The sequence below is a fragment of the Octopus sinensis genome, linkage group LG21 (assembly GCF_006345805.1).
Source record: "Octopus sinensis linkage group LG21, ASM634580v1, whole genome shotgun sequence".
NCBI lineage: Eukaryota > Metazoa > Mollusca > Cephalopoda > Octopoda > Octopodidae > Octopus > Octopus sinensis.
In genome coordinates, this window is record NC_043017.1 from 10054230 (window position 1) to 10078797 (window position 24568).

The 24568-nt window shown below is 36.4% G+C and overlaps 1 protein-coding gene and 1 long non-coding RNA gene across 4 annotated transcripts; one reads left to right on the forward strand and one right to left on the reverse strand.

Moving 5' to 3' along the window:
- On the forward strand, positions 1 to 23585 carry LOC115222860 (dipeptidyl peptidase 2). 2 transcript variants are annotated; one of them, XM_029793213.2, is made up of 12 exons: positions 5 to 292; positions 3990 to 4132; positions 6140 to 6306; positions 9856 to 9991; positions 14206 to 14281; positions 15333 to 15493; positions 16383 to 16443; positions 17740 to 17861; positions 18182 to 18329; positions 20215 to 20279; positions 22333 to 22403; positions 23437 to 23585. In XM_029793213.2, exons 1-12 carry the CDS (start codon positions 85 to 87, stop codon positions 23534 to 23536), a joined length of 1458 nt encoding a protein of 485 aa, XP_029649073.1. In that variant the 5' UTR covers positions 5 to 84; the 3' UTR covers positions 23537 to 23585. The 2 variants fall into 2 exon arrangements, with proteins under 2 accessions (XP_036367943.1, XP_029649073.1); XM_036512050.1 differs by lacking the exons at positions 22333 to 22403; positions 23437 to 23585 and adding an exon at positions 20804 to 21825 and having other exon boundaries at positions 1 to 292; positions 20215 to 20319.
- Positions 19364 to 24008, reverse strand: LOC118767456. Of its 2 annotated transcripts, none has more exons than XR_005003382.1 (3): positions 23896 to 24008; positions 19927 to 22539; positions 19364 to 19426 (listed from the first exon to the last, which is right to left on the reverse strand). It is a non-coding gene; the product is annotated as an uncharacterized LOC118767456 (long non-coding RNA). The 2 variants fall into 2 exon arrangements; XR_005003381.1 differs by lacking the exon at positions 23896 to 24008 and adding an exon at positions 22846 to 23058 and having other exon boundaries at positions 19927 to 22431.
- Between the last annotated feature and the right edge of the window lie 560 nt (positions 24009 to 24568).

Sequence of the window (24568 nt, forward strand, 5' to 3'; positions counted from 1 at the left end):
GTGATAGATGTGTCATAGTTGTTGTCCCCAGAGTCACATGGGTCGAGGTTAAAGAGAACTTCTCTTCAAGCAATAAACACAACGATGGCATTTAGCTGGCGAATTACGGGTTTAATATGGGTGTCTCTACTCTTAATATTATCAAATGGCCCAATTGGTTCTAGTGCTGATGGCAATAATGGTCATAATGTTCGACAGTCGGTTCCTTTTACCGAGAAGTATATGGAGCAGTATGTGGACCATATAAATTTCGTCAATAACAAGACTTTCTTTCAAAGATATTTAGTTCAGGGTAAGTTTTTAAAAATGTCATTATATTTTTCGGGTGGAGGTAACAATAAGCAACAATTCGTATTTCGTTTTATCGACCTTAATCAACAATGCTTTATATAAACAGTAAGTTAACAGCACTTTAACGACTGCCACTTTATTGGTACTATTTAAGAAGAGTGGTGCCGGTGCGCGTACTCGCGCTAGCTAGTCGTGACTAGTCGATCCTTACTTTGTATTTTTGTGTTTTATTTACTTTGTTTTAAAAATTATTTACTTTGTGTAAAAAAATTATTTATTTTGTGTTTTTATTTACTTTGCTAGGTAGTCGTTGTAGGATCAATTAGTCACGACTAGCTAGTGCGGATACGCAAGTGCACACACCGGGACCACTCTTCTTAAATAGTACAACTTTATTTTTTATCAAGCCAGAAATACTTAAAAATTTTAAATGCGTTAAAGGAACTCTGAAAGTAAAGACCAGATGCAGAACTAATGCAGTTTCGCACCTCTCCATGAAAAATGCATTTTTCTGAAAAACTTTTTTCGGATTCCTACGTTTTAAATGTTGGAGATTACGAATATGCAAAAAAAAAAGGATCTTTACAATTAAGTTTACTTTTGACACATTCTACCAGTATACGAAGTTTCAAATTGTTTGGTTCAGTAGGAAAAATTTGGAAAAACTGGCTTCACAAATGAAAAGATCCAAAAATAAATAATAATTTTTTTTTTATTTCACTCCCCTCCACTCCAATTCAAATATTTTTTTATTTTATTTACTTTAAAGAAATCGTAGCGGATTGACGAACATAGGCAAATCGAAATTAAATACAAACAAAAATATGAAAGGGAAAAGAATTTGCGTTTGACTTTTGTTTGCCTTATATAATTCGTAAATAATATAATGTAAATTAAATATGCACCAATTTTATGATAAAGTTAATGTTTAATAATTAATGTTATAAAGTTTAATAAGAGGCCCAAATTTTACCCCTCCCCAAGTTAAAATTTTGAACTTTTTCATCCATTTGTTTATTTGTCTATCTGTCTATTTATCCCTATCCGTTTATTTATACAATATAGTTGTCAACTAAATGTGGCACTCCTATAGAATATGGTGTTACTGTTGTTTTCAGTCCCAGGAAGACACTCATATCTATTTATCTCTTTATACATGCTTATTGAATTTAAAAGTTTCAAAACGTGGTTTCTTGCATATCCGGAGTCTCCGTCATCTAAAACATATGGAAAAAAAAAACTTCGAAAAAGTTCAAAATTTTAAACGGGAGGAAGTGGTGCTCGGGGGTGGGGATTAATTTTTTTTTTTTTTTTGTATATTCGTAATCTCCGACATCTGAAACGTAGGAATCTAAAAAAAAGCTTTTCAAAAAAATGCACTTTTCAAGGAGAGGTGCGAAACTGCATCAGTCCCCTCCCCCACCCCGATGCTTATACTTAACTAAATATTATTAAAAGCAAGGCATTCTTTTCTACTCTGGGCACAAATATAACCAGACATGTTTTTCACAAAAGATTGGAACGAAGGACACTGCTTGTATGATAGTGACACTCATTTACACATATCACACAGTGTCAAGGCAAGGAAACAGCAACACTTACACGTATGCACACACATTAATACATTTATGATTTAGCTTCTTTCAGTTCCTGTCTACCAAATCCACTCACAAGGCTTTGGCTGGCCTGGGGCTATAGCTGAAGACATTTGTCCAAGGTTCCACACAGTTGGACTTGAACCCAAAACCATGTTGTTGGGAAGGAAACCTCTTCTCACACAACCACCTCTGCCTCAAAAAATATAATTTTTATCATATTTTGATGGGGACAGAAGCCCAATTCTTCACCACAGAACCTTGGTCCCATGAGTGGTTTAAGATGTTTGAGAGTCCCACCTTTCTTCTCTGAAGCAATTTGAAGACAAATAACTATAGATTGCCTGTGTTGTGATATTCATGCCTTTCTTCTGTGAACTGATAAGAAATTTCTTTAAACAAAAGAAATCTAAGTAAGATCACAGACATTGACAAAGACTAATCTTTAATCTAGACCTAGCAAACACAACAGATAGATTATCTCAAAGAAAAGAAATCTTCCGTTTTGTGGTTTTTTAATTATCATCTTCGTTAAGTGGAAATCTCTAAGAGATATCAAACTTCTAGAAGTTTTCTTCCCATGATTTATCAGCTCTTCAATATAGAGCTTATCACAGATCTCAACTTCTGGCTGCCCTCTTATCAAGTTTAACAGCCCTTGACATAGACTACTTTATATGATAAATAACTCTCCCCCCACCTCCAGACTGATTATATATACAGACCCCCCCATGTTTATGAGTACTTGACATACTTATGACCATGTAACTTTGCTCTCAACACACACTATAAGTGCTGGCTTTTCCAATATTTAGTGATCCTTTATATTTTACCCCACAATTATGATGTTATAATAAACTGCTCCCTGACACTTATTTCTTTATTGCCCACAAGGGGCTAAACATAGAAGGGACAAACAAGGACAGACAAAGGGATTAAGTCGATTACATCGACCCCAGTGCGTAACTGGTATTTAATTTATTGACCCAGAAAGGATGAAAGGCAAAGTTGACCTCGGTGGAATTTGAACTCAGAATGTAACGGCAGACAAAATTTTCGCTAAGCATTTCACCCAGCGTGCTAACGATTCTGCTAGTTTGCCCTGACACTGGCTGAGCTCCCTGTACTTCTACAAAGCTGAAATGCAACCCAAACCAGGGAGTTCTGCTGACAGATCTTGGACAGTTCACAGACATTTTGGCATCACTCACTCAATGGTGACTTATTTGATGTTTCTGTCATTCTCTCTCTCTCACTTGCTCACAATCTCTCTCTCTCTCTGCCTCTGTCTCAGTTTTTCTATCTATATTTCTGTGCTTACATGCATGTATCTGTGTGTGCATGTGTGTGTGTGTTGGTGTTTGCCTCCAATCTCATGAGTCACTGTTGCAATGATGTTTACCTTGATCTGTTTTATGTTGTTTTTTAATACAACATGTCTATGAAGCAATTTTATCTCAGGCATAAACTACATCATGTCTTTCAGTGGTGTATACACATTTAGCATGATACACAGATGAGAACTTTTAACTTAAATATTCAATTCTGCAGTCATTGAAGTTCTTCCCACGTAACATTTCCACTGCTTCCAAGGTGCACTTGATGTATATTTAAGTGCATCATGATGCTGCAACCCATCAAGGGCTTCATCATGGCATTTTGACTTCTATTTTGATTTCTTTGAAATGGTAAATAATTCCACCTGGAAAAAATGTTTATTTTTTTCTTTTTCTCTTGTTTATTCAACCCCATGGTGATATTGTTCTCAAAATAGCTCAAACTAACTTTTTGACCTTACTGGTCAAAGGGGGGGAATTAACTGCCATCAACGTGAGATCATTCTACTATTCATTACCTTTGACCTCCTAAGATCAATTTACTGTAATTGTTTGTGGCATTGCCTTCCCCAGTTCATTCATTTACTACTACTACTACTCCTACTACTCCATGATCACTCCTATAATTTTTGTTTTTACTATTATATAGACATATATATATATATATATATATATATATATATACATACACACACATATTTTCATGTGTGTGCATGTCTGGACCTGTGTCTCATTGTATTCTAAGTGGATTTGTTTTTAATTGCAGATAAATGGTGGGACCGTAAAAACAATGGCCCCATATTTTTTTATACTGGAAATGAAGGTCCCATTGATCAATTTTGGGAAATTACAGGGCTCATCTTTAACCTTGCCCCCAAATTCGGTGCTCTGGTTGTTTTTGGGGAACATGTAAGTAACTTTGTTGTTTCACTTTCATCCCATCTATCATTCAACTATGGTAGTAGTTGAATAATATTCTTAAGGCCACAGTTTACTCACATGCAGCATCTTTTAGAGCTTGTTGCCAATTCAGTTCTTAAAGAGGACTGATCCCTAGCTACATTTTGACATTAAAAAAATTGAGATTTAACCCTTTAGTATTTAAAGCGGCCATATCCGGCCAAAATAGTTAATCTGTTTTATGTTCAAACTGACCAGATCCAGGCTCTCACACCTACCCTACAATGTTATTCTACATTAAGTAATTACACCATCAAGATCTTGAAGATATGAGATAATGCATGATTAATTCAAATCAATGTGAATCAATAAGCATTATGTTTGATAGAATAATCTGAACACTAAAGGGTTAGATCCAGTAGAAAAATGTTTGCGTCAAAATTTGTAGCAACATTATAGGAGAGTAACACCACCAATCAAGTTTAGATCTAAATAACTTTTTTATTTTAAATGCAAAATATATTTATCTTAGCTTCAATGATAGAAGAAAGCATGAAAAACTTTATAGTTTTCGTCCCATGCAACAAAAATTTGATCAAAAAAGATTTGAGGTAAAATATGAAAAAAAATATAAGGCAAAAAATTAGATTTAAGTATAATTAACTTTTTTATTTTAAAAACAAACTATATTTCTAATTAAGCTTAAATGACAGAGCTCAATTTGAGGAATTTCATGGTATCACTCTCAAGCAATGAAGTTTTAAAAGAAAAGTGTTATGAGTGCTTGTATCTCAAATTTGAGGGTGATAATATGGTTTTATATATTTTTAATGAATATAGTTCTATAATGGGACTTTTAATATATGTCACAGGAATCATTGAAGTAAGGAAAAAAACTATCAATGACACTGCTAATTGACACATTATTAATTAGCATAATTGCATAACCTGGAAAAAACAGGGATTACATGGAAAAATGTGAGCAAGAGAAGTAATATTCTGAACATTATAAACCTGGAAAATTACAGGACAAGTTATTACACTTGGAAAAGTTCAGGACATCTGGTAAAGTACAGAACAAGAAAGTTTTTGCTTAAAATATTGCAGCTAAGGATAAAATGTTTCTACACCTGGATGCCCTTCCTAAAACCAACCACTCCAAGAGTATAGTGGGTGCTTTTTACTTGCCACCAGCACAGGAGCCAGTCAAGGGCTGAAGGCAGATGTAATACTGCTAAACATTTCATCCGGTGTGCTAATGATTTTACCAGCTCATTGTAAACAGTGTTTTCGGCAAGTAAAAAGCACCCACTACACTCTCGAAGTGGTTGGTGTTAGGACGGGCATCAAGCTGTAGAAACGTTGCCAGATCAGTCAAACCATCCAACACATATCAGCAAGGAAAATGGACATTAAACAACGATGATGATGATGATAAGTATATATATGGGTTCGAAGGTTATAATGGACACAGTTTGTGTGTCAAATAGCTAGCTTAAGGCGATGGCCTCATGGAGCTAATCAGCGACAGCTTTAGTCTTATATCTATAAGACTGCCATATTAATATGGCGATAACAATTAATTTCCAGTAACTCTGCCGTAATCTCTTTTAGAGAGACTTAGTAATTTTAATATTTCTATTATATATATATATATATTATATATATATATATATATATATATATATATATATATATATACACACATATATAATCTCTTGTTGCTATTATGTTAAACTGTCATATGTCCAAATGCATTTTTTTTTTTTCAATATTTATTTTTGCTTGGGATAGCTGGTTCTCTTTGGTCATCTCCAGCTGCTTCAGATGCCAAGGTATCAAAAATTATCAAAGTATTGGACAATGGTTTTGCAAACACACTCACAAGAAAATTTATGCTTTGTACCTTTTTCTGTTGTCCAAGAAGAAACATATTTATTGTTGATACCTTAATTAATTTTGCCAATTAACTAAGAATATCTTTTCATTTTCCTTTTCCTTCCAAAAATCTTTCAGAGATATTATGGTAAATCGCTTCCATTTGGTCCTGACAGAAGCTTCAAGCAGCCCTATATCAGTTTTCTAACCGTTCGACAAGCCCTTGCAGACTTTGCACATCTGATAAACACCCTGAAGATCATGTTGAGTGCCCAGAAGTCTCCTGTTATATCATTTGGTGGCAGGTGAGGATATAATCCACCCTGATATCCTTCTTGTTTCGTATTTTAAACAGTTTTTTTTTCAACATAGGTGACACCATAGCCAAGTGGTTAAGAAGCTTGCTTTACAACCAGTGGTGTCAGGTTCAACCTCACTGTGTGGCACATGGGGTAAGAGTCTTTTATTATAGCCCTGGGCTGACAAAAGCCTTGTCAGTGGATACAGAAGGAAATTGTGTAGAAGCTCTTTTCTTTCTTTTTCTTTCTCATTCTTTTGTTTCCTTGCTCTTTTCTCCTCATTTCTTCTTCCTGCTTCTGTATCATCATCTTCTCCTTATCCTCCTTCTTCTTTTCTTCTCCCCTGCTTCTCCCCCTTCTTCTTTTCCTCCCCCTCTTTCTGTACTACCTCAACCACAGTCTAGCAAAGCAACTTCCAACAACAATAAAGGTCCCACTTTCAACATTGATACAATTAATATGTCAGACACACATCTCTCGTAGATAAAAAAAAAGAAAAAAAAACTCTTCCATTCCCCTTTTATGTCTATTCTTTTACACCAGATTCCTACACACAACTCCCCCACATCACCACCACCACCACCACCTTCCTCTCATCCAGTTCACAGCCAGCCAATGCAATCTGCCAATTGTAATGCAACAACTGTTTGGCAGGCAGTCAGGCAGGCAGCCTGTCGGTTCTGTGCAAACACGGAAGGACAACAAAGATCTACCTTTGCTGAGCTGAACGCTTACTGGCATTTCATTCACTTTATCTTCTGAGTTCAAATTCCTTTCATCCTTTCGGGGTCGATAAAATAAGTACCAGTTGAGCACTGGGGTCAGTGTAATCAACTATCCTCTTCCCCCAAATTTCAGGTCTTGTGCCTACAAAAAAAAAAAAAAAAAAAGGATTATTATTAAGGCAGCGAGCTGGCAGAAACGTTAGCACGCCGGGCGAAATACGTAGCCGTATTTCATCTGCTGCTACATTCTGCGTTCAAATTCCGCCGAGGTTGACTTTGCCTTTCATCCTTTCGGGGTCGATAAATTAAGTACCAGTTACGCACTGGGGTTGATGTAATCGACTTAATCTGTTTGTCTGTCTTTGTTTGTCCTCTCTGTGTTTAGCCCCTTGTGGGTAGTAAAGATATACGTATTTTGTCTGCCGCTACATTCTGAGTTCAAATTCCGCCGAGGTCGACTTTGCCTTTCATCCTTTCGGGGTCGATAAATTAAGTACCAGTTACACACTGGGGTCGATGTAATCGACTTAATCCGTTTGTCTGTCCTCTCTGTGTTTAGCCCCTTGTGGGTAGTAAAGAAATATGTATTTTGTCTGCCGCTACATTCTGAGTTCAAAATCCGCCGAGGTCGGCTTTGCCTTTCATCCTTTCGGGGTCGATAAATTAAGTACCAGTTATGCACTGGGGTCGATGTAATCGACTTAATCCGTTTGTCTGTCTTTGTTTGTCCTCTCTGTGTTTAGCCCCTTGTGGGTAGTAAAGAAGTAAGCATTGTTAGCGCACTGGATGAAATGCTTAGCAGTATTTCGCCTGTCGCTATGTTCTGAGTTTAAATTCCACCATGGTCGACTTTGCCCTTCATCCTTTTGGGGTCAATAAATTAAATACCAGTCAAACACTGGGGGTCGACGTAATCAACTAATCCCCTCTCCACAAATTTCAGGCTTTGTGCCTCGAGTAGAAAGGATTATTATTATATTTATGTTCTGAGTTCAAATTCCGCCAATGTTGACTTTGCCTTTCGGGGTCGATAAATTAAGTACCAGTTGCGTACTGGGGTTGATCTAATCAACTGACCCTCTCCCCCAAAATTTCGGGCCTTGTGCCTAGAGTAGAAAAAGCTGGGGAATAGAGTATAACTGGGATATTGGGCCCCAGGGGAGGGGATGGTACCTTGTTCTTTGGTTGACTACATGTGTGCTATGAGACTGACTGCTGGACCAGAGCCAGATTAAGAGCTACTCAACAACAACTGGCTTCCCTTCCCCCAAAATTTCAGGCCTTGTGCCTAAAGTAGAAAAGATTATTATTATTATTATTATTATTGAGTGAGAGAGCAGTTCATGCCATCAAAGTGACACTGGGGTAAAATATACGAAGCCCAATATACCCATCATGACTACCCGTCTGATAAAGGTACACCAGGCACATGCATCACAACCATATGTGCGCGACATGGTGATCTCATATCAAGATAAACAGCACATGACCTTGCAGGTGGGGCCCAGTTAGAATTTTCTTCAGGTTGAGTAGCCCATCCCGCTCAAACGGTCCCTGAATAAGGGTTGTTTAAGGATGTTGAAAGAAACACCCATGTTTCCAGAGGTGAAATATTCAAACCCCAAAGAATCCCTCTCAACACATGGCTATGATGCTCCCCCACTACTTCTGCTCGTGATCAGAGATGCACATATCGTCAGCCACTAAGGGACATGCTCAACTGGTTAAGGTCAAACAACTGACAAGCAAATCTGTGGTATTGAGCAGAATATTTGCTGTAGCCCATCTTTTATACCAAGACAAAACAATGTACATGATTATTATTATTATTATTATTATTATTATTATTATTATTATTATTATTATTAAGACAGTAAGCTGGTAGAGTATTTACTGCACTGAACAAAAATGCTGAGTGGAATTTCATCTGTCTGTACTTCCTGAGTTCAAATTCCACCTGAGTCAGCTTTACCTTCTTTGAGGTTCACAGCTGGAAAAATCCTGGAAGAAACAAACAACCAAAAAAAGTCATCAATGGAAAATGAAAATATTTTAGTTGATTAATAGTTTATTTCCAATAAAATACACATGTACATATGCACACACAGCATCATCATCATTCATTGTCAGTTAACATCTGTTTTCCATGCTGGCATGGGTTGGATGGTTCGACTGAGGTCTGGAAAGCCAAGAGGCTGCACCAAGCTCCAGTTTGATCTGGCAATATTTCTACAGCTGGATGCCCTTCCTAACGACAACCACTCCGTAAGTGTAGTGGGTGCTTTTTACGTGCCACTTGTACAGGAGCCAGTCAGACAGGGTTGGTAAAATAAGGACCAGTTGAACAGTAGGGGTCAAGGTTTAGTTAATTACACCAGCCCCTGTACTTGACTGGTACTTTATTTTACTAACCTAGAAAGGATGAAAGGCAAAGAAGTTGACGCCTGGTAGAAGTGGAACTCAGAAATAGGCGCAGGAGTGGCTGTGTGGTAAGTAGCTTGCTAACCAACCGCATGGTTCTGGGTTCAGTCCCACTGCGTGGCATCTTGGGCAAGTGTCTTCTGCTATAGCCCCAGGCCGACCAATGCTTTGTGAGTGCTCACCCCGAAATTACTGACCCTGTACCAAAATTTAAAACCATTATTATCGTTGTTTTTGTTGTAGACTTATATTTGCAATCTATAAATTCAGCATAAGTTAAAAACCTACAAGACTCTCTCTCTCTCTTTCTCTCTCTCTCTCTCTCTCGTGCACACACAGACACACAAACAAAAACACTTGCACACACACACCTATCCACATGATATAATCTGTTTCCATTCTGTTGCAGTTATGGAGGAATGCTAACTGCATATCTCCGAATGAAATATCCAGGTGTCTGTGATGGTGGTATTGCTGCCAGTGCACCGATTTATCTTTTTGATCCGAAATTCGACCACAGCTTCTTTTTTACCGATGTTTCCAAGGTAATTGCTTCTATTGTTATTTACTCTACTCTTTACTCTTTTACTTGTTTCAGTCATTTGACTGTGGCCATGCTGGAGCACTGCCTTTAGTCGAGCAACTCGACCCCGGGACTTATTCTTTTTGTAATCCCACTACTTATTCTATCGGTCTCTTTTTGCCGAACCGCTAAGTGACGGGGATGTAAACACACCAGCATCGGTTGTCAAGCAATGCTAGGGGAACAAACACAGACACACAAACACACATACATATATATATATATACATATATACGACAGGCTTCTTTCAGTTTCCGTCTACCAAATCCACTCACAAGGCATTGGTCGGCCTGGGGCTATAGCAGAAGACACTTGCCCAAGATGCCATGCAGTGGGACTGAACCCGGAACCATGTGGTTGGTTAGCAAGCTACTTACCACACAGCCACTCCTGCACCTATTTCTGAGTTCCACTTCTGCCAGGCGTCAACTTCTTTGCCCTTCATCCTTTCTAGGTTAGTAAAATAAGGTACCAGTCAGGTGCAGGGGCTGGTGTAATTAACTAAACCTTCCCCATTAAAATTGCTGGCTTTCTGCTAAAATTTGATACAATTACTATTATTTATATTATTAAATAAGGCAGCAAGCTGGCTGAAACGTTAGCACGCTGGACGAAATGCTTAGTGGTATTTCGTTTGTTTTCATGTTCTGGGTTCAAATTCTGCCGAGATCAACTTTGCCTTTTAGGGTCGATAAATTAAATACCAGTTACACACTGGGGTCGATGTAATCGACTTAATCCCTTCCCCCAAATTTGAGGCTGCCCTGATAACAGTTTATCTATTTTTTACATGTTAATTTTGAGCAAGGGAAAAATACATCCATTTATGTATACATATATATATGTATGCATATATGCGTCCAACCCATGCTAGCATGGAAAACGGACGCTAAACGATCATGATGATGATATGTGCGTATATATGTGTGCATGTATATATATATATGTGTATGTATGTATTATATATGTATGTATTATGTATGTATGTATGTTGTATCGCTAAACGATCATGATGATGATATGTGCGTATATATGTGTGCATGTATATATATATATGTGTATGTATGTATTAATTATGTATGTATTATGTATGTATGTATGTTGTTTATTTTTTATTTTTATTTTTACCGTTATTGTTTTTTTTAGTTTTTGTATTCTTATTGGTGTCACGTATCTGTATTTTTGTTTATGTACTTCGTTCGTTTTCCGTCCTCGCGTTGTATACATTCGAAGCTTTCTTCCAGGGGATCTAATGCGCTTGGCTTAGTTTCCCTTGGCTGGCTGGCCATATCGTAGCAATCTCAAGATTAATCAGCCGAAATTGCTAAGATGATCTGGTTCTTTACTGATGACTGAGGGCTTCGAATGTCCCGTCCTGTGGTTCTTGTGTGTCTCTGTGGTGTTTCATGTTCTGTCCATGTCTGTAATTATTTTTACTGTTTACCTATATCGCGCGGCTACGTATCCACAATTGACCTTATACGATAATTATATTTTTTCTCTATATATATATATATGTATGTATGTATTATTATGTATGTATGTATGTATATATATATGTAGTATGTATGTATGTATGTATATATATAATGTATGTATTATGTATGTATGTATGTATATATATATATATATATATATATAATATATATATATTATATATATATATGTATGTATGTATGTATTATTATGTATTTGTATGTATGTATATTATGTATGTATTATGTATGTATATATATGTATGTATGTATGTATTATGTATGTATATATGGTATGTATGTATGTATTATGTATGTATATATATGTATGTATGTATTATGTATGTATATATATGTATTATGTATGTATATGTATGTATGTATGTATTATGTATGTATATGTATGTATGTATGTATTATGTATGTATATATATGTATGTATGTATGTATTATGTATGTATATGTATGTATGTATGTATTATGTATGTATATATATCTATATATATATATATGTATGTATGTATTATGTATGTATATATATATATATATGTATGTATGTATTATGTATGTATATATATATATATGTATGTATGTATTATGTATGTATATATATATATATGTATGTATTATGTATGTATATATATATATATATATGTATGTATTATGTATGTATATATATATATGTATGCATGTATTATGTATATATATATATATATGTATGCATGTATTATGTATGTATATATATATATATATGTATGCATGTATTATGTATGTATATATATATATATATGTATGCATGTATTATGTATGTATATATATATATATATGTATGCATGTATTATGTATGTATATATATATATATGTATGTATGTATTATGTATGTATATATATATATATATATGTATGTATGTATGTGTATGTATGTATTATGTATGTATGTATGTGTATATATGTATTATCTCTCTCTATATAAACGGCAGTTTGTCTGTGCGTGTTTCTGTGTGTCTGTTTTCTCGTACCCTCACCCTGACCACGGCTTTCAACCGATTCTGATGAAACTTGACACACACATAGCCCAATGTCATAATTCAAAACTAACGCAGCGAAAATTTAAAAGTTCCCCCAGTTCTGAAAAAAATCGATAAATTCGACATGGGTCGAGAATAAAAAAAACAAACCACAGACTGTCTAGGGGACGCAACTCAACCTTTTATTACTCTCAAAAAAAAATTTACCATCATTTTTTTTCCATTTTTTGCTTTTTTTGGCTATAACTCTCTAAAAATGCTTTATAGTTTTTCCTTACAACCTGAGCAACGCCGGGCGATACTGCTAGTGTATGTATATATGTATGTATGTGTATGTATGTATATATGTATGTATGTGTATGTATGTATTATGTATGTATATATATATGTATGTATGTATTATGTATGTATATATATATGTATGTGTATGTATGTATTATGTATGTATATATATATGTATGTATGTATGTATGTATGTATGTATGTATATATATATATCATCATCATCATCGTTTAACATCTGTTTTCCGCGCTAGCACGGGTTGGACGGTTCGACCGGGGTCTGGGGAGCCAGGGGCTGCCCCAGGCTCCAGTCTGATCTGGCAGTGTTTCTACAGCTGGATGCCCTTCCTAACGCCAACCACTCCGCGAGTGTAGTGGGTGCTTTTTACGTGCCACCTGCACAGGTGCCAGAGGGGTCTGGCATCGGCCACGATCAGTTGGTGCTTTTTTTTTGTGCTACCGGCACAGAAGCCAGTCAAGGCCGTGCTGGCATCAGTCACGTTCGGATGTTGCTTTTTATGTGCTACCGGCACAGGACCCATTCGAGGCGGGGTTGGCATCGGTCACGTTTGGATGGTGCCTTTTATGTGCCACCGGCACAAGCCAGTGGAGGCTGCACTGGCGACGGCCACGTTCAGATGGTGCTTTTTATGTGTCACGTGTATGTATGTATGTATGTATGTAATATATATGTATATATGAGCATGGTGTTATATAAAGTCATTGCCTCAAATTTGATGTTTGTCCTCTAATCAATGTTTTTTTGTCTTTGTTTCGATTTGATTGAGCACTTCTTTTTTGCAGCCCTATAAACCCTTTTGTGTCCATAAAAAGAGGCAAAAATTATTTGTTGTCATATCTATTTATGTATATATAATGTGTGTGTGTGTATGTGTATCTCTGTAAGTATCTATATATATATGTATGTATGTATGCATTACTCCTTGACTGGCCTCCATGCTGGTGGCACGTAAAAAGCACCATCTGAATGTGGCCAATGCCAGTAGCCCCTGACTGACACCTGTGCTGGTGGCATGTAAAAAGCACTATCCAAACGTGATCGATGCCAAGCCTGCCTGACTGGCTCCTATGCCAGTGGCATGTAAAAAGCACCCACTACACTCTTGGAGTGGTTGTCGTTAGGAAGGGCATCCAGCTGTAGAAACATTGCCAGATCAAACTGGAGCTTGGTGCAGCCGCTGGTTCACCAGACCTCAGTCAAACCCTCCAACCTATGCCAGCATAGAAAATGGATATTAAACGATGATGAATGATGATGATGATGCTGTGTGTGCATATGTACATGTGTATTTTATTGCAAATAAGCTATTAATCAACTAAAATATTTTCATTTTCCATTGATTTTTTTTTTTGTTGTTTGTTTCCTCCAGGATTTTTCCAGCTGTGAACCTCAAGTGAGACAAGCATTCATCAAGATGAATCAGTTGATGGCTCAAGGAGAGACAGGTAAGAGAGAAATAAAAAAACAAAAAGGAAATGAAGAAGTACAGGTTATCAGTTTCTCATATGATTATCTAAATAACACCCTCCCTCCCCACCAACATTGCCATTGCTCCAGCTTGTTAAATTGTGAAGTAACAATGTGGTGAAGATCCTGAGTTTATGTGTGTGTATATATATGCACTCACTCACTCACACATACATATACAGACACACACACACACACATATATATATATATATCTTTATATATAAAAGTGAGGTTGTGTGCTGTCTGTCTCCTACGATTTAGATTCCTAACTACTCCCACATTTTGCGGATTCATATCGAGCCCTTCTGGGGATTAGCGCACGTCTACGATGAGTCTATGATTTAAAAAAAAATTTACCATGAATTTTTCCCATTTTTAATGCATTTTTGGCATATATAAGGGAAGTAACTCTCTAAAAATTTATTATTAAATCTCAGAACGTAAAAAGCTACAGTAACCCCCCCCCCCCCTTGTGGTTAGCCATATTGAGATGGCTATTATACTTTACATCTCTAAAAATGCTTATATAGTTATTTCCCTTACAAACCCGAGCAACGCCGGGCGATACTGCTAGTATATATATATATATATATATATATATACACACACATATACATAAGTACACACACATATATATAATATAAGGTCAGGGGTGGGTGTGTGGTAAGAAGCTTGCTTCCTAACCACATGGTTTCGTGTTCAGTTCCACTGCGTGGCACCTTGGACAAGTGTCTTCTGCTCTAGCCTCGGGCCGACCAAAGCCTTGTGAGTGGATTTGGTAGACGGAAACTGAAAGAAGCCCATTGTGTGTGTGTGTGTGTATATATATATATATATACACACATACATGAAATAAGAAAAAAAAAGAGAAAGAAACCTATCACCTAACGGTGCCCTTAACAACATAAATCACTCATATGATAGATTCCAAAAGGATCAATTGTAAAGAATTACACTCTCTTCAAAAGAAAAAAAAGGCCCACAACCCCTCATCTTGAAATGTCTCTTTTATTTCTCAATGTTTCAGGAAAGAAAACTCTGGAAGAATATTTTAAATTGTGCAAGCCCATATCTGGTCCAGAAACATATACACGTCTTCTGGGGGCAATAAGAAATGCCTTCACCAATATGGCAATGTTCGATTATCCCTATGCAACACCCATGCTTCCGATCGGAAACCCAGTCAATGTGAGTTTCTCTCGTTTCTGTTGGTTCTCCATCTTTTGTGATTTTATGCAATATTTTGTTTTATTTTATTTTTTTTTATTAATATATAGACAGAGGCGTGGTTGTGTGGGCAAGAAGTTTGTGTCCTAATTATATGGTCTTAGGTTCAGTCCTTTTGCATGGCACCTTGGGTAGGTGAACTCTACTGGAGCCATGGATCAACTGAAGCTTTCAGAGTGGATTTGAAAACTGAAAGAACCCTGCCATATGCGTGCTTGTATGTATGTATGTGTGTGTGTGTGTGTGTGTGCAAGTTGGGTTGTGGTTGGTCTGCTTACTTCCCAACTCTGTAATCTCAGGTTCAGTCCCACTGCACAGCACCTTGAGTGAGTATCTTCTACTATAGCCCTGGGTCAACTAATATCGTGTGTGTGGATTTGGTAGGTGAAAACTGAAAGAAGTCTGTTGTATGTGTTTGTCTTGACATCATGTGATGATTGCAAGTGATCATTACTAGCATAAAAGCAGGGTCATTCATTCCCAGTCTTCCATAAAAACATGTCTGGCCATGGAGGAAATATTACTTTGCTAAGAAACAGGTGAAGGTTGATGACAGGAAGGTCATCTGGCCATAGAGAATCTATCTCAACAAATTCCACCTTTTCCATGCAAGCAGAGGAAAAAGTGAATGTTAAAGCAATAAGGATACTATTTGTATGTAACTTTTTCCCTATTATTTTGAGTTTTTTTTAAACACACTATCCATTTTTTTCCCAGTATTATTGTTTGTATTTAAACCAAAATAGAAGTTCCCTGATATATTCATTCTCTGATGTATCTTTAGTGGACAAATAAATCTGACATTGCTGATTTTCTTCAAGTCTTCATTTTCATGCTTTTTGCTTTTCAGAAATCTTGCCAAATGATGCAAGAAGCCAGTGATGTCTTGAAAGGATTGGTTGATGTCACAAGTAAGTTTGGTTTTGAGTTTTATTAGGAAAATTGGTAAAGGATTTATTATCAAGGAATTGTAAGAAATTGCGCAAGAGTTTGCTGACAAGGAGTGAAAGAATTTCGTGACATTGAGTGAAGGAGTTTATGATGAAGGGAGAAAGTTTATGAGAAGAGGTCCAGAAGTTTTTGAAAAAGATATGACTAGGGGTGAAAGAGATTCTGACAAAAAGTTAAAGAGAAGGGGTGAAAGATTTTATTGAGAAGGGGTAAAGGAAGAAAGAATTTATGACATAGGTAAAAGAAATACGGTGAGAGTTGAACGAGTTTATGACAAAGGGTGAAAGAGTAATGGCAAGAAGAAAAAGAATTTATGACAAGGAGTTAAAAAGTTTATGATAAAAGGTGAAAGATTTTATTGAGGTGTGAAGAGTGAAAGACTTGGAATTATATCTTAATTCTAAGAGCTGAATATATTTCTGCATAAAAGCATATTAAATCTATGTATTCACACTGGGTTTTTTTTCTTTGTTTTTTACCATTCCTCCAAGACAATCCTAACCCTGTGACAATATTGTGTCGAATCCGATCAAATTTCTCTTTGAGAAAAGACAATACCATAATAATAATAATAATAAGAGAAGCTTTCCAGCCAACCAACAACACAAATATACAGAATTCCTCATATTTTTTCTATTTAGTTATTTTAATTTTATCATTTTTCCATGTCTCAAAGATGGTAAGCTGGTAGAATTGTTGGAGCATCAGAAGAAATGCATTACAGCATTTCTGACTCTTTATCTTCTGTGTTCTAATCCCAGGGAGGTTGGCTTTGCTCTTCACCCCTCCAGGGGTGGTGCATAATTATTGTGGCTTCTTTTCAACAAATTTTATTCAACAAAAAACAATAACGATATTTAACAAAAACCTCTTTAAATGATTGTTCTGACCATCTGCCAAGCAGTAATTGAGGTAGATGGTGAATATGCTCCAGAATAATAATTTAAAGATGTTTCTGTTAAATATTGTTATTGCTTTTGTTGAGAAAAAGCTGCAATAATTATGCACCAACCCAATACCAGTCATGTACTGGGGATCAACGGTATTGACTAGACTAAACCATTTCCTCTCGGAAGAGTTATCATTTCTGGCTTTTTATGTTCTGGGTTCAAATCCTGCTGAAGTCAGCTTTACTTTCCATCCTTTTAGAGGTCAGAATTAAGTACTAGAAATGTACTTGGAATTGATTGCATCAACTACAGCCCCTCCCCTCAAAACTGATGGCCTTTTTACCCTTCTCTTGTCTTTCATTTCAGTGATGTTTTACAACGCTTCCTCGAAACCATTCCAATGCTTTGATGTTGAGAAAGCATTCATTCCTTGTGCAGATCCGACTGGGTGTGGGGTTGGCCCTGCGTCCGTTGCCTGGGATTTTCAGGTGAGTGTCTACTCCTTCATTTTGATTGTTTTTTTTTTTACTTGTTTCAGCCATTAGACTGTGCCCATGCTGGAGCATTACCTTAAGAAATTTTAGCTGAATGAATTGACCCCCAGGACTTATTTTCTTATCTAAACCAGCTACTTATTTTATCAGTCTCTTTTGCCAAACTGCTAAGTTACAGGGACATAAACACACCAACACCGATTAGAGTTCCTCTTCAGCAAGGTGGAGCCTGAGGCTAAACTTACTACCCCCACCCTCATCACTATTTGTTTAAAATTTTTTATTTCTCTTTTTTCTTCTAATTTTCTTAACAGCTCTGTGGGGATCTGGCACCACCAACAGGTACAAACAACGTCACTGATATGTTTCCTGTTCTGCCCTTCAATGATAAAATTAGGGACTACTATTGCCAAAAGGTCTGGAACACTGTCCCCACATATGACTGGGAATACTGGGGTCAAGGTGAGTAGCTGATTCCTTTTTTTGTGGGGGTTTTGTGTATGGTTTGGTCATGTGGTTAAGAAGCTTACTTTAGCAACCTTGAGGTTTTGGGTTCAGTCTCACTGTGTGGCATTTTAGGCAAATAGCTTCACACTGACCAGTGGCTCGTTAGTGTATTTCACTGTTAATTCCTCCAGAAAATAGAAACACTCCAGTTTTACATTCATAGCATCATTAATCTCTAAAACAAAATAATGATAGTCTTTTCTGCTTTGGGCACAAGGCCTGAAATTCCAGGCTCCATGGGGAAGCCAATTATGTCAACCCCAGTTCTCAGCTGGTATTTATTTTCTCATCCCTAAAAGGATGGAAAGCAAAGTTGATCTCCGTCATATCTAAACTCAAAGCTGGAAGAAATGGTGCCAAGCATTTTCCAGTTTGCTGCTTTTGCAATAATGGTTTCAAATACAAGAACAAAACCAGCCATTTTGAAAGCAGGAGCTAAGTCTATACCTGTGACCCCAGTACATGACTGGTACTTTATTTTATCAACCCTTGAGAGGTGCAAAACAAAGTTCATTTTAGTGGGATTTGAACCTAGAATATAAAGATATTTCTTTATTGCCCACAAGGGGCTAAACAAGGACAGACAAAGGGATAAAGTCGATTACATCTACCCCAGTGAGTAACTGGTACTTAATTTATCGACCCTGAAAGGATGAAAGGCATAGTCGACCTAGGCAGAATTTGAACTCACAACGTAACGGCAGACAAAATACAGCTACGCATTTCGCCTGGCGTGCTAAAGCTTCTGCCAGCTCGCCGCCTGAAGAAATACCATGAAGCATTTTCTTCCAATGCTCTACCGATTCTGTCATCATATTGATTGAACAACAAAACAATAATTAAAACATAATAATGTGTGTGGGTAGGCCTTTGGTTGAAACTAGTATGTGTTGCACCTGAGCACTGTATACAATAATTTCATTATTAACATCATTAGATTGAAAAGAAACATTTGTTGTACTTCAAGATGAGGACAAAGCAAATGCTGCTTTGGTTTTAACAGATATTTTAATCAAGATAATAAATCTTTGTTATTGAAAACATAATCCAACCTTCTTGGCAAATTGTTGATCCCTCAGGTATATTGAAAACATAATCCAACCTTCTTGGCAAATTGTTGATCCCTCAGGTATATTGAAAACATAATCCAACCTTCTTGGCAAATTGTTGATCCCTCAGGTATATTGAAAACATAATCCAACCTTCTTGGCAAATTGTTGATCCCTCAGGTATATTGAAAACATAATCCAACCTTCTTGGCAAATTGTTGATCCCTCAGGTATATTGAAAACATAATCCAACCTTCTTGGCAAATTGTTGATCCCTCAGGTATATTGAAAACATAATCCAACCTTCTTGGCAAATTGTTGATCCCTCAGGTATATTGAAAACATAATCCAACCTTCTTGGCAAATTGTTGATCCCTCAGGTATATTGAAAACATAATCCAACCTTCTTGGCAAATTGTTGATCCCTCAGGTATATTGAAAACATAATCCAACCTTCTTGGCAAATTGTTGATCCCTCAGGTATATTGAAAACATAATCCAACCTTCTTGGCAAATTGTTGATCCCTCAGGTATAAGATTCTTCAAGTTTTGAAGCAATATAAAGCTTTGCTTTCATTGACAGAATCAATATTTCTTGTTTCTGTTGCTGAAGAACCCCTTCAGAATTCATTCATACAGCTGGCATTGTCTGATATAGGTCTGATCCAAACTCATTTTTATAGGATAAAATTGATACAAATTTAATCAATATGGCTAATGAAGAAAAAGAAATCCCATTAGAATGTAAAAATGTTTATTTTATGACAAGTATTATCACTATATTATTTCAGACTTGAAAACAACCAGTAATATCGTTTTCTCAAATGGTGATCTGGATCCTTGGCACCGTGGTGGGGTAAGTACATGTTTCCTTGTGTTATGGTTTAAAAATCTTAAAAGGATTGTTATATAACAAATGGTTGAGGGACATTTGCAGAAAAGTTACACACACACACTGGATCTTGGTGTATCCTTCTGGCTTGTCAGCATGGAAAAAGGGACAACAATAATGATGACACACATGCACGCACCTATATATATGTTGTGTGTAGAATTGCTTTTTCTTCAAACAAATATTAAAGCCATGTTTATGTTGTAATTGTGAGTTCTTTGCAACAGTCAAGTCCCTAAATCCATCAACACTTCTGGACCTTCAGTTTCATCTTCAGGATTTAAAGTATTATTTCTGTATAAATAGCTGCCTTTTTTATGGTAGGTAAATGTGGTTTATTTGGATTTTATCACAGGTATTTGGAATTCATTCACATTCAGCCTGTTTAATATTAGATGGGAAAGGCTTAAATTATTGGGTTTACTGACAGGAAGGGTACCTGGCTGTAGAAAGTCTGCCTCAACAAGTTTTCTGTGACCAATACTAGCATGGAAAAGGGGACATTAAAACAATGATGATGATATCCATTCTACTGTCTGCTGGAACCATGGCTGGCTGCTTAAGAAGTTCACTTCACAAACGTGGTTTTTGAGTTCAATCCCACTATGTGGCACCTTGGGGAAAATTGTCCTTTATTGTAAGCTCCAAGGAGCAATAAGGCAAGCATGTGTGGCTAAGAACACTATAGAGCAGTCTTGGGGACCCTAGTGTTCTCTTATACAAGTCACATATCCCACCCAGCATAACGGGAACTGTGAAGTGAAGATTCAGATGGAAGCTTGACCACGTAGCTTTAATCCCACTTAGCATATATTAATATGATCTCATCATTATTTTATTATCTGCTTTTCTGTGTATGGCTCAGCTGGAATTCATTGAAGCAAATTTTATAGGTCCAGACCCTTGGGAAGCAAAGTTTCTGCTAGCAAGTTGTACTCGTTCACGAATGACAGCCAACAAAAGAAGACGTTAGGATGCTGTGTTTACCGAAAAATTTATGAAAATTCGTAAATCTAACCTGAGCGCCATATCTAGGCAAGGGAGGTAAATCTTCTTGACTCTGGTCATTTCGCTAAACCACCGCCATTTTGTGTGTTTAACTGCGATATTTTCTGACATGTATTCAAAGCATATCTATGTTCTAGTTTTAAGTTTTCTATTGGGATTTTTTTCATCTTTTTCTATGGGTTCCTAGTAGGTTGTTGGGGACAGTGATGTTCTTAAATCCATCTGCAGCATTTCTAGACTTTCGGCGTCTCATCTTTAAGATTAGAAGTGTTATTGGTTTCTTTAAATAACTGCTGCTTATATCGTAGACAGATGTGATTTGTGTAGATCTTATCCTTGGAATCTGAAATTTGATCACATCCAATCCATTTGATATTGCCTGGGAAAAAGTTAAGATAGATATTTATTATAAGTTCGTAGTGGGAGAAAAAAAACCTATCCTAAAACAATTCCTGGTAAGGGAGGTAACTCTTCCTGACTTCGTGACCAAAATTCAGTTTAAGGAAAATGCTACTCTGTTTTGGTTGACCAGTTCGTAAGTTCATATCCTATCACAAGTAATGCTGTCCTCACTAGTAAGAGCTCTGACAATTGCATATCAGGTGAAGCAATAATAAAAGGGGGGAAAAAATGTTTAATCGTCTTTATGCCAGATACATTTTCAGAATGAGACGTCTTTAGAAACCTGTGGTCTTCAGGTCTTCCAACATAAAACAACCTCACCCAGGTGAACTCGCCAGGGTTAATCAGACACCAACTTGCATCCTAGTAGCTACAGTCTATGGATCCAAAGCCACCTTGTGGTTGTCTCTGCAGCATCAAACTTTCTACAAATGCTTAAATGTGTTAATTTTCTAATTTTGTTTTTGTTTTTAAAAATTTCTGTTTCAATATAAAGAGCTTCTTGCTCAAAATCCTGATACAACTTTCTCTTTCTTCCCAGCATATTACGCTTTTTTTCCTTTTGTTCTTATAATCTTACTTAAACATCTTGTCTATAACATTTCAGGTTTTGAAATCTGTTTCACCTTCAGTAGTGGCCTTCATGGTTAAAGGTGGAGCGCATCATTTTGACCTCAAGTAGGTGGCATTTCACATTATAATCTCTCTGAATTGTACAGGGTATAGCAAAAAAAAAATTAATTCCCAGATTCACCATTTTAGACTAACATTTCAATAACAAACATACAATATGCACCAATCCAAATCATGTCAACTGAAAAAAAAAATAGCAAAACATTAGTTACATGCAAACACTGTCACCACCCATCTAACTTCAACAGCCCCACACCATTGGACATTTATAAAATATGGGTGGTTTTTCTGTTGTGCCTTGTATTTCACTGTTATTTTCCTTATATTCTGTTGAGATTTGAACTTGTACAATGTCATTCTAAAAATAAACAATCCCATCATTGAAATTATAAAGCTATGAGATAATGCATGATTAATTCATAACAATATGTGGAATTAACAGAATCACTAGTTCTGGATAAAAATCTTCAGTTTTTGAACCAAACACTTGTTTTCTTTAACTATGGAAATCTCATCAAAAAATGCCTTAATAAATTAACTTTAGCCCTTTAACATTTGAACTGGTCAGATCCTGTCCAAATTGGCATGAGTGGCAAGTAGCTTGCTAACCGACCACATGGTTCCGGGTTCAGTCCCACTGCGTGGCATCTTGGGCAAGTGTTTTCTGCTATAGCTCCAGGCCAACCAATGCCTTGTAAGTGGATTTGGTAGACGGAAACTGAAAGAAGCCCGGCGTATATATGTATATATATATATATATGTGTGTGTGTATGTTTGTCCCCCTAGCATTGCTTGACAACCGATGCTGGTGTGTTTACGTCCACGTCACTTAGTGGTTCGGCAAAAGAGACTGATAGAATAAGTACTGGGTTTACAAAGAATAAGTCCCAGGGTCGATTTGCTTGACTAAAGGCGGTGCTCTAGCATGGCCACAGTCAAATGACAAACAAGTAAAAGAGTAATGAATAAGGATTGCATTCGACAGAGTTAAGACTGCAAGAATCAGTCATAAATAAGAGACAGTGGAAGAGAAGCAGCAAAGTAAAATAATGATTAAAAAAATGTATTATCTTTGCAGAGGACCCCATCCGAAGGATTCAGCCAGTGTGATTGAAGTCCGAGCCAAAGAAGAAGAGATGATTAAGAAATGGGTAGCAGCCAAAAAGATGCTAAACTGAATAGTTTTACAGTTATTCAGCAGAGAAATTAATTTTTTCTAAAAAAAAATGTCATTTAAACATAATCAGAAAAATCTACATTTTTTTTACCGGTTTTAAACATCTACAAATTCTAATTCATTTTTGTTTCTTCCAATCGATTTTAAACACGTAAAAAATTCTAATTGATTTTTTTTTTACTTCTATTAAATTTTAATTTTGATACATATCTGCTGTGCTTCTTTTATTTGAAATATTTTCTTCTTTCTCTTTTAAGTACAAGGCTTGATATGTTAAGGGAGTGCGAGAGGAAGTTAAACTTGGAACAGAAAGCTACAAGAAATGCCTCTTAGCTTTATGTGGCAATGTAAAACACAAACCTGTATGCATGGGTGAGTGTTTTTACTGAGTTTGACACATCTAAAGTATAGTAAATCACCACAAACTCCTGGTCCCTAGTCAAAAACAATAAGTTTTTGAAACCAACCCACCTGGGACCCTGCTTGGTTCTGTGGTAAAACTTTCACATTTTAACCCTTTTGTTGCCATATTTCTGTTGAAATACATCCGCTTTATTTCAATTAATTCTGAAAATAATAAAGAATTTACTAAAATATTTTGGTCATTAGGAAGCTGGTAATTGGGATATGAATTAACATGGAAGATTAATGAGAAATGTTCCATTTAGATCACCTTCAAATGGGAAATTTATATCACAGAAGTAAGGATGGGCTTGGGCGGATTGGCAGCAAGAGTATTAAAGAGGTTGAAATTAAAACTTTATCAAAATTTTGCATTAATTTGTTCCAAACGCCAGATTAATTAATGACAAAGTTATTTTACTAAATTCTTCGTTATTTTCATGATTAATTAAAACAAAGGAAATGTATTTTAACAGAAAAATGGTAAAAAAAAGAAAGGTTAAGACAACTGTGAATTAAGGGTTTTGGCTGCTATATCTAGTAGGTCTATAGTGTTGTTCAATAGATTATTTGCTGAAGCAGAGACAGCGTCACCAGGTCTTGTGTTTTGGTGGGGTTTTCAAGAAATTTT

What these genes read in the sequence shown, in the direction of transcription:
- LOC115222860 (XM_029793213.2), top strand. Translation starts at nt 85, where the DNA reads ATGGCATTTAGCTGGCGAATTACGGGTTTAATATGGGTGTCTCTACTC. An exon ending in TTTTTACCGATGTTTCCAAG is followed by an intron (nt 9,992 to 14,205) that starts GTAATTGCTTCT and finishes TGTTTCCTCCAG; the next exon opens with GATTTTTCCAGCTGTGAACC. An exon ending in CGATCGGAAACCCAGTCAAT is followed by an intron (nt 15,494 to 16,382) that starts GTGAGTTTCTCT and finishes TTTGCTTTTCAG; the next exon opens with AAATCTTGCCAAATGATGCA.